This window comes from Dendrobium catenatum, unplaced genomic scaffold (genome assembly GCF_001605985.2).
Source record: "Dendrobium catenatum unplaced genomic scaffold, ASM160598v2 fragScaff_scaffold_325, whole genome shotgun sequence".
Lineage (NCBI taxonomy): Eukaryota > Viridiplantae > Streptophyta > Magnoliopsida > Asparagales > Orchidaceae > Dendrobium > Dendrobium catenatum.
Window position 1 is genome coordinate 978,955 of NW_021318787.1, and position 10,710 is coordinate 989,664.

Sequence of the window (10,710 nt, forward strand, 5' to 3'; positions counted from 1 at the left end):
CATGGATTCAATGACTCTTTGTATCAAGGTGCATCCCATAAAATGAAAGAGAAGTTTGGAATATAGGTGATAGGTCAGTAATGCAAGAATCAAATAAGGCATCAAAGAAGTGTGTGGAGTCACATTCAGGAGTTAAAATGAAAATCAGGTGTATCTTGGGATGAAATAAAGAAAATGATAGTTATGGGTCAAGAAGAGTATGCATCACATATTCAGGTATTACTTTAAGCATATCAATTTAATTGATATGTAGGTGCTAACAACTTATTTGTTATTCCTTACAGGCTTTTCCCAAGGATGCTGCTTATTTAAATATTGCAATTGCAAATTATGTAGAGTTGAAGATAGTATGTGGTCTTGGACATGCAACTGGAGAGTGGGCAAAATCTGAAAATTCTCAAACTCCACTTATAACTCAACAAATACATTTAAGCGATGATGAACCCTCACAGTTTATGGATGTTGGTGGAGATGGTTTAATGCCTACTAAGTGGTCTGATATGCTAGTTATAAAAGATTATACTGGAACAACAAAGAAACTGCTGCCTTCATCTGGTATAGGAGGTGGCGTAAAAAGGAAGTCTAAGACATCAGCTATCAATCAAAATATCCGTGAGTGTATTTGTTTGATGGCTGATAGTGTGAATGAAGTTGCTAACGCTATCAAGAGCTCAATAATATCTCCAAATCAAATTCGAAATATATATAATGAACTGATATTTGAGTTAACAAATATTCCTGGATTCTCAGATGAAGAGGTTGATATGATGTATGATAATTTATCAAAAAATCTCACACTGATACTATCTTTCCTTTCAAAACCTATAGATTTGAAGGCTAGATTGATGCGTAAAGAGTTAGGAAACTGATTTAAGTTGTTCAAGATTGACATATCTATTAAAGTTGTTATCGCTATAAATTGTTTCATGTTAATTTGTTGTAATTATAACTACGAACTATGGGTATATTTTTATCTTTTATTTTTAATTGTACATTTTTATTAATGTTGTTTACATGTTATGATTGAGAATCATATTATTTATTGCAGCACATAATGTGCTCAACAGTTTGTAATTTCACAGCATTCAATCCATCATTCACCTTCTCAACTCCCACACATTCGAGCCATGTTTGCTCCATTTTTTTTTCTTTTGATAAGTGCATGTTGCATTTCTATAAGTAAAAAAAATAAAATACAAATATATTTGTACAACATTATCTGTATTTTCCCTCTGCAAAACAAAAAAAAGAAGGATGATTTTCATTATAATCTTTTTCCCATATAAAATTATAATTAGTAACAAGCCGTGCACAAAAATCTATAACTTTGTTGCATTGCCTTGGTGTATGATGAAATATTACTTGGTGAAAATGGAGCAAAAACTGAAGTTCAGAGAATAGGGGAGTTGGGGATGGCTTGCCCCTTATTGAAGGTTTTGACAAAGGCAATTGATAACACAATGATTATCCCCCTCAATGAAAATGCTTTTTATTTCATACATTCAGGGTTGAATGAGGGTTCTGAAGAACAAAACAGCTTGAATTTCCACAATAGAACTATCCCAATGTTCCCAAGAATGCCCTGCAACGATGATAAAGCTTCTTTGTCACTCTAATAACAGATACAAGACAAATTTTCGGTGCATTTTATGTTTTCCTCAATTTTGCATCCTAAGGGGAGCTGGTAGATGAAGAGAGCCCCCTTCAATGAAGCCAATGCTTCGTTGGTATGGTGTTTCGCATAAGCCGCCGCCAAAACAGTTTGTCTCAGGGATTAAGTTGCAGTTTTTGTAAGCCAAGGGGTAGGGCTCAGCTGCACTTGGGAATAACTCCTCGTAAGTCATAATAGCCGCTATAGTCTTGCTATTTGGAGCTTTGATAAGTTGCAGTTGATCAGAATCTATAGCAAGATGGATGAAGATTGATTTATTATGAAATAAATAAAGATTATTTCTAATAATAATAATTTTTTTATCCAAACTGAATTAAGCTTGATTTATTTTAAATTAATTGAAATATATCTTACCTTAAATCAATTTAGGTTTAAATAAATTGAATTAAATAAAAAAAAATTTATAACACCAAATAATATTAATTATTATAAATACACTGCTTTTATAAATATACTTATTTTAATGTCAAAATAAATTATTAAAAAAATACTTTTACTTTATTCTGGATATACCCAACCAAATAAGGAAAATAATTCTCCTGCGTTTATTTTACAGACAACCAAACAGACTCAAAATATTCAGAATGCATTACATTTATTTTACATTACATTTATTTTACATCACATTTACTTTACACTGCATTTCTTTTTCAGGCAACCAAATAGCCCATCAGTAAAACACGAGAACAAAAACTATCTGCAATCCAATAATAACATGTATTAGTTTGTCAACATACATGAACGACCAAGACATTAGAAGCTACAACTTGAGCATTTTCAACCAAATCAGAATTCATAGAAGAGAACAGACAGCTCCCATCACACAACTCAACTCAGATGGGAGAAAGAGAAAGAAAGTTGAAAAAAGAAAACCTATCTTCTATATTTGTGCCTGTTATACTATTTTTTTTATGGCTAAGCTATCCCGCAAAACTAAGAAGGCGGAAAAACCTTTCCCTGTCTGAACCCCTTAGGACATATGAACACAGAATCCACACAGAGACCCCCTTTTGTGTGCGTGCAGTCAATTTGTTTCATTGAAAACTTCACCTTGGTTGCGACTTCTGCGCTTTCTACGATAAAATCGCCTACGTGGTATCTTATCCAGTATCCTGGTTCATTAAGATTGCAATGACACAAGGCGTGCTGGCCATCCGATGTCCACAACTGGAAACGGACCGGTTTGATGTTCCATCCATGGACGTGCTCGGTACTGCAAATCCGATGACCAAGTCGCCGAGTGGCTCGTCCCAGATGAAGGCGAAAGTATAGGCTGTATATGCCAGGTGGGAAGTTGAACTCGATTTCACCATTCACCTCAAACCACCAAATCTGCTGAAGATAGGCTACAACGTGGAATCTGCATGGGGCGAAAAAAAGGAATGAGCTTCCTCTTGTTTTACAATTACCTTGCCAAGTTTGCAGATTCACCCAAAACGACTGAAAAGGAAACGCCAAACTTAAGAAAGATGTATAACTGCAATGAGCTATAACAGCAGTGATATATCTAAAAGTAAAATCAGAAGTTGGCCAAGCCAGCGACCCCAAAGAGCTGACATTAGATTACTGTAGGGGTATAAACGAGTCGAGTTGAGTTGAGATCAGGCCCTTATCGAGCTCAGCTCGTTAATTGAAAATCGAGCTCGAACTCGAGCTTGTCTCACTGTAAACGAGCTCGTGCCGGCTTGCCAGCCATGGGCGGGAATTTTTAAATTTAGACAGGATTTTTAAAAAATTAGGCGGGATTTTTAAAACTTAGTCAAAATTTATAAAAAAAATATTAATTTTTCTTAATATTTAAATTTAATAAATAAAATCAAATTATTTTAAAAATATTAATATTTATTCGAGCCAGCTCGTAAGCTCACGAGCCGAGCCAACTCAAGCTAGAACTTTAGCTTGTTTACTAAACAAGCTCGAGCCGACTCAGCTCACTTACACCCCTAGATTACTGAATAGATGCAAAGCAAACAAGTGATACAAAGAAGAGGAAATTTCTAGTATTTGCGGTACTTTCTTTTAAATCTTTAACTAAACCACTGCAAAAGCCAGTCCATACATTGTGAAGCCAAATCCAGTTACGTTGATTTCATAAACTAGCATGTAGGAAAACAACTATAACTGCTCAAAATAGTATGGGCATATGTAGTTACCATGATAAGATGGAACAAAGGACAAATGAAAGTTTAAAGTAACATCATTAAGAGTTAAAGATGAACACAAAGAAATGATATTTCATCAGCAATGAAAAGTTCCATTCCTCTGTACCAAATAGAAGGTGTAAATTATTCCAAAACTGAGAACTACAGTAACGGAAAATGTTGAATAAAGATAATTCTAGAAAGATTAAATTCATGTTATATGAAATCAAGATAACCCAGGCCCCTCCAAGTTGAATCCACCAACAAATTTAACTGTAGAATTTCACATTATTTAGTCACATCGTAGATATTATAGACGGAATGGTCTAAGTAAATCAAGCTTGCACTTAATCTGACCGCTGAGTGAAGAAAATAATTGGAATAGGAGAGAAAGCCTCATATACCACTTCTAAAAAAGCTACAAAAATAAAACTATAATTTCTTCCTATCAGCAGTCAATACTAAGGAACTAGGATTGGCTTATGAATGCTTACATAAAAAAATTAAAAAAAATAAAAATAAAATAAAATAAAAAATCCTTAAACAAGAGCTTGTCTAGACAGTTTTTTAATCTTAGAATATCAAGTTAAAAACTCCTTTAAAACTCAAGAACTACAGAATCAATAAAACATTTACTATCACAATGATAAAATGTAGGAAACATTCAACATAAACATGTTCATACATCAGAACAAAGGTCAGCTAGATAATTTGATGGTTCAACAAATAATTCAAACAACGCAATGCCCAAAATTTGGATTTTTTTTCTATGCGGAAGCCGAACGCCGTCCAGAGACTAACTAGAATACGCCATGTCACCCCTTCGCTCGGTAACGCGGCTAGGTAATGCTCAATACCATTCGGTACCACAGCTCAGTACCGCTGACCTGGCGCATTATGGTTGGTCTTCGGACGGCGTTCGACGTCTGGACTCCACACAGAATAATTTCTCCAAAATCTGACTATTAGAACATTCTTTCCTGGATAATTATTTATCTGTTTTTGTAAAAAGAAGTCAAACAAAAAAAAAAATTTGCAGAGATAACGAATTATCATTGAATCTTTGGCTTTGGGATGACAGAGTGCAGTATAACAGCATTCAAAGCCCATAAATAAATCAACTTACCTGACACTTCCTACACAGCAAACACAAAATGATCAATGGAAGACAAAAAAAGTCAGACCAGAAAATCTGATTACTAGCACATTCTTCCCTAGAAAATTAATTATATATTTTCATGCGAATTAGCAACCAAAAGCAAACCATTTGCAGAGAAATCTAATTCCATTTAAGCTTTGGCTTTGTAAAGACAGGGTGAGTAATAAAAGTGCTTCAAGGAAAAAAATCAACAAAACTTCATAACATTCCCTACAAAATGAATAAAAGATGAAAAAAATAAAAATAAAACTGTCACAGAGGAACCAAACACTTGAAGAATTTTAGAGTCCATATGTTTCAAGTAGTACATTAAAAATAGAGGTAGTGCGGCTTATAGCATTAAACTTATTCTTCATATCATCTATCCATGCTAACTTAGGTCCACCATCAATCTCTTTTCCTTCTCATCCTTCTGACATGATTTTATTAGCCCATCCAATTGGTGCATTTTTCTACCCTTCAATTTACATGGCATAACCACCAAAGCCTAATCTTATATTCAATAGATGCTTATTCCAACAATCCCTCTATCTTGCAGCCTTAGAATGTTATTAGGAGATTTTGTAAATCGTAGTATAGGGGACAATCGGCTCTTAGGATTTTCTTTACATCTGTAGCTCTAACGAGCATTAGTGAGTTGAATGTCCCCTTTAAGTACCTTGTACCTTTCCTTTTTATTAATGCGTAGGCCCCGCTGCGGGTCACCCCCCCACCACCCACCCCGACAAAAAAAAAAAAAAAACCAACACCCTCTAATAAAATCTTTTTAATTTATCCTATCTAATTTTACCAAAATTCAATCATAACATTTTATCTCCAATGTATTCAACTTAACTATCAACAACTTCTTTACTACTCAGCACTTGGATCCATAAAACACATATAAGCTAATTGCAGTTTTAAGAAAAGTACCTTAGGTCAGATGATATCCTCTTAAAATATTATAATCCTGAGACAATACACTATGTTAATCACCCAACCTTAACTCTAGAAACATATCCTCATCAATATCCCAACTCCTCTGTTTAAAATTGCGCAATAAGAGGCGCGCCTCTGCGCAATTCTGTCCAAAAGCGCCTCGAGGCGCACGCAATTTGGACACTGATTGAGGCGTACGCCTCACTCTGTGTGAGGTGCGCCTCAATTGCACAATTATGGGTGAGGCGTACGCATTAGAGCGTAGCGGTAAATGCTTGATACTGAGCGGTACATGCTCGGTACAGAGCGGTACTGAGGGGTACATGCTCGGTACTGAGCGGTACATGCTCAGTACTGAGCTGTACATGCTCGGTACTGCTCGGTACTGCTCGGTACCGAACCAGTACCGCTCGGTACTGAGCGGTATATGCTCGATACTGACCGGGTAGGTCGAACCCCGCCAGGAGGCAGCGTCCCCTTGGACCCCCGGCAGACTGGTATATTTTTGTATTCATGTTTTTTTATTATTGGTAGTACAAATAATTGTTAAAAATATATCATATTGTTAGTATGACTAGTGTTAAAAATATGTCATATGTCATTTTATTAAACTAATATTTTGTAATTTTATACTTTGGGACATGATTTTATTGCATCTACTTTCTTACTTTCCACTATTTTCATATATCATTTAGATGTTTTTATTGTAAGATACAATATTGCTATTATTTTCCTGCTAAAACCCTTAATTTTTCATTTACGCAATTCTGTGTCCGTGAAGCTTACGCCTCAGACCGCCTCGCCTCACGGACGAAAACCACCTCGAGGCTTATTTACGCAATTTTAAACCTTGCCCAACTCTTCTATATAATAGAACAAAAATACTTAATCCTATCACATCAAGATGGTATATTATCTTCTTATAATATAGACTAATAATCGATTCAACCAAATGCAATAAAAGTATTTATATCATATAATTAGTCTCTAATAATTATAAGTTATCTATCTTCTAACTATTTTCTCCATTGTTACAAGTCTCCACCTATTTCAACAAATTTCTTTAGAGCTGTTTTGTTTGGGAATAATATAAACTAAGACACCTCACTTTGAATATCATTTTTAAGCATCTCCATAATACTACTAATATAATTGTAGATGTCAAAAAGATTCATAATATGATGCATGCAAAAATGGCACAATGCTACTACAGTCACTGAGGACATATTGTTTTCACTTCCTAAAGAAAGGAAGAAATGGTATCTTCTGCTACATTCATTAACGAGTTCGAACAAAAACACAACAAAACTTATCAAATCAGGAGCAGCAATTGGAAAGAAGAAGAACTAAAACACTTTAAATGTAATCTTAAGTCACAAGTAACAGAAGGTTCAGACAATGCAATCTTCTTAGAAACCTCCAGAAACAAGCTCATGCTTTATAAACAAACTTAACAAGCACATCCAGGAAAGACAGGTGCAATATAACCTAATCCTCAGCTTGTGTCATAACACACAAACATAATTTCATGTCAAAATCAGAAGTTAGGATGGCAAAGGGAAACAAATCCACTAGTACATTTGGACTTTGGACAAGCAGGAAAAAACTAAAAGGAACCAACAAGTTATTCTGCATGCAATTCTGTATTTTCAACTTTTGATAGCAAGCATGCTAAAATTATGGGAAAAAAAAGGGAAGAGAAACTGAAACTTGAAAGAAAAAAGTACAAAATACTCAATTACAAATATGCAACCCCACTAAAAACAAAAGCTTCACAAGGAATATTAACACAATCTTAAGAAACTAGAAAATTAAACATGAAACTCTAGTTCACTTGGGCATATAATTAAACAACAGGAAAAAAATTACCTTGATTCCTTACTCGGAATATAATTCCAGTATCTTCGATCATCCATTCCAGTAATCAACAACACCTTTGAAGAAATGGACATGCAAAGCCTACCCTTGTACTTCTCAAGCCAGAATTCCTGCAGGCGAAAAACAGAAAAAACTATGTTAAATTCAATAAGCTCTCCATATTCTAACATTGATTTCAACAAAAAATAAATAGTAAATAAAAAATAAAAAATTTAACTCCATTCCTTCTCTTCAGGGTATCACAAAGACAAAAGCAAGAAGAGATAAAAAAAAACAATTCCCTCTTTCGTCAAAAACTATGACCGAGGCCGCTCCACCAAATCGTGGAAAAAAGAAAATCAATGTTTCCCGATAAATCATATATTCATAACTCTAAAACCAGATACTGACACTAACAAATCGAACTATCGAAGGTACTTCCTATGTAATTAATACCTTGGTTCCCCCATCAAAGGGATTCCGGCGGCAGAGCCTTGCATAGATCTCCTTTCGATCCCGTAAAACCTCGCGCCCCTTCACACCAAAAGCTTTCTCCAATAAATAAGTGTAATTTTTCGGAAGCTTCGTCTCCCACACAAAGTCTCCTGAAGCAGCTCCCCTGAATGTCCGGCTTAGACGCGCCAGCCTGCAAATCTCTGGCGGATCGAGGCGGAGCATCACCTCTGCAATACAGCTCTCCGGAAGGTCACCAAGCCCCGTCTCGTGCGCTCCGTCCCCCTCCGTCCCCAAAATGCTCGATGCCCCGGCGCCCATCTATCACAGCAACCAAAATCCTAGCCCTAAACCTACCAAATCAGCTTGCATAAAAATCGCGAATTTCTACGCTAAGGAAATACGAAGATAATCGCCGTCTCCATCGATCCATCGTTCACTCCGTACATCCGTTCGGATAAAATAAAAATGAGATATTTTTGTTCCTTGAAAAAAAAGGAGGAAAAGGTTAGATGATTTATCCATGGCGTTATTTAGGAGAGGTTATTGAGTGCGGAGTGCAGACGTAGCTCTGTGTATGCAAACAAGTAATATCGCGCCACGTGGAGCCCACCTTGACCTCACCGTAATGAGGAGAGCATGTGCTCTGTTTACCCGATAACCCGATAACACGAACCATCCGAACTTCTTCAAAAAATGTGTGGTTAACATATCTTCGAGAACATCCGAAACGTCGCTTCCTGCTTTTTTTTTCGGGCGATTTGCTAGATTACAGTCCATCTTCCACAAGGAGAAGTTGCAGGTTGTATTTTTCGAACGAAGCAACTTCATCTTCCACGCTAAGCCTGCTGAGCTTCATCGTGGCAATGGGAAAGGTTTGTTTTTCTTGAGTTTTATGTATTTTTCGATATTTTTGAGCTTTTAGGGTTTGGTTTGAAAGATGTTGTGAATGCCATTTGCCCGTTAAGTTGTGTGACAAAATGTACCGCTCGGTACCGTTGGGTACCGGTGGGTACCGCTGCGTTATCTGAATGTGTACCCAGCGGTACCTACCAGATTAAGCTGGGATATTTCTGTAAGCATTCTAAATTCTATAAGTCATTGTAGATCTAGGGTTTGTTTTTAGAGTTTATTCTTTATTTTACCGCATTCCATGGACTCCCGTCGGTAGCGAGTTGTATTGTAATTTTTTTCCTGGTTTCGCTCGGTACCACTCGGTACCTCTAGATACCAATTGGTACCCATCGGTTCCTGACCGGTTCGTAGATGTACCGGACTGGAATTAAATTTATCCTAATCAATAACGCAGGGATATGTGCCGAAGATTAGCTTCCATTGCAGAACGTCAACCTTCAGAGAAGTATGTGATCATTTAATGGAAATATTTGGCGAGAACCTGGTTGAGAGTTTGAAGCAATATAATATGCATCATTTTCTTTATATGTCACGTTTAGTGCAGAATGTTCCGTTGGTTTACAAGTTGTCCTGCTGGGACAGTAAGAAACAATGCTTTCTCATTAAGGATCAGAAGTTACTATTCACTGCCGATGAAGTTGCTATGATTTTAGGATTACAAAACAGAGGCAACAATTTTGAATTTGGTAGTGCTAGAATAACGGGTAAATCAGCCAATGATATTAGGAAAGAGGTGATTAGTTTAGATGAATCTACGGCAATGCCTGATGTTTTGAAGAAATTCATCATATTTTTGTTGTCAAGCCTATTTTTTCCTCTGCACAACTATCGAACACTAGCCTCTATCATCAGTGTGGCTCGAAATGTTGACAATTTTTTATCGTACAATTGGCCGGATTCAATCAGAGAATTCCTTGTTGCTGACTTTAACGCCATTGCAAAAAAGATGAAGAAAGGACAACCACTTGATTACTTGAATGGATTTGTTCATATTATAATTGTGAGTGCATTGAATTTAAATTATTTTGTTTTAATTGATGATGTTGATTATTGTTAGATATATTTTAAGTTGATATTCTTATGGATGAATTCAGATATGGTTTCTAGAATATTATACACTCCACGAACCATTGAATTCAAAGTCAAGACCAAGGTTTCTCTGCTGGGGATCCGATGTAGTTTATAACGACGCAGATGCATCTAGTTTATTCGATGGTATTGAAGTTGGTCATTTATTAACTTTTTTTGATGCTATTACAACTGAGTAGATGGCTTTATTAGTAAATCCTCTCCCACAGACCCCACAGACATCACCTTACAAAGTTCCTAACAAAGAGATCATCTTGCACAAACCTCATGAACATCTTTCTACACCTCCAACATCACCTAAACCCTAGAGTCCTCTAAGACAAAACACCCCACCCCCAAGCCCAGTTCAGCAGCAGCAGCAGCAGCAACCTACTCCTCCACCTGAAGGACAGCAGAATTATAGAGTTGAATATTTAGAGAAGGTTTTAAATCAAAATAGATTTTTGAAAAGTATGTTAATAACCTTGGAAACAACAATGTCTCTGAATGAACGAAGAATGGAGGCT

At 36.2% G+C, this 10,710-nt stretch overlaps 1 protein-coding gene across 1 annotated transcript; it reads right to left on the minus strand.

The window, feature by feature from the left end:
* Positions 1-2,355: 2,355 nt before the first annotated feature.
* Positions 2,356-8,644, minus strand: LOC110114042 (F-box protein PP2-A13). Its single transcript, XM_020846791.2, has 3 exons — positions 8,204-8,644; positions 7,760-7,878; positions 2,356-3,032 (listed from the first exon to the last, which is right to left on the minus strand). Exons 1-3 carry the CDS (start codon positions 8,519-8,521, stop codon positions 2,606-2,608), a joined length of 864 nt encoding a protein of 287 aa, XP_020702450.1. The 5' UTR covers positions 8,522-8,644; the 3' UTR covers positions 2,356-2,605.
* Between the last annotated feature and the right edge of the window lie 2,066 nt (positions 8,645-10,710).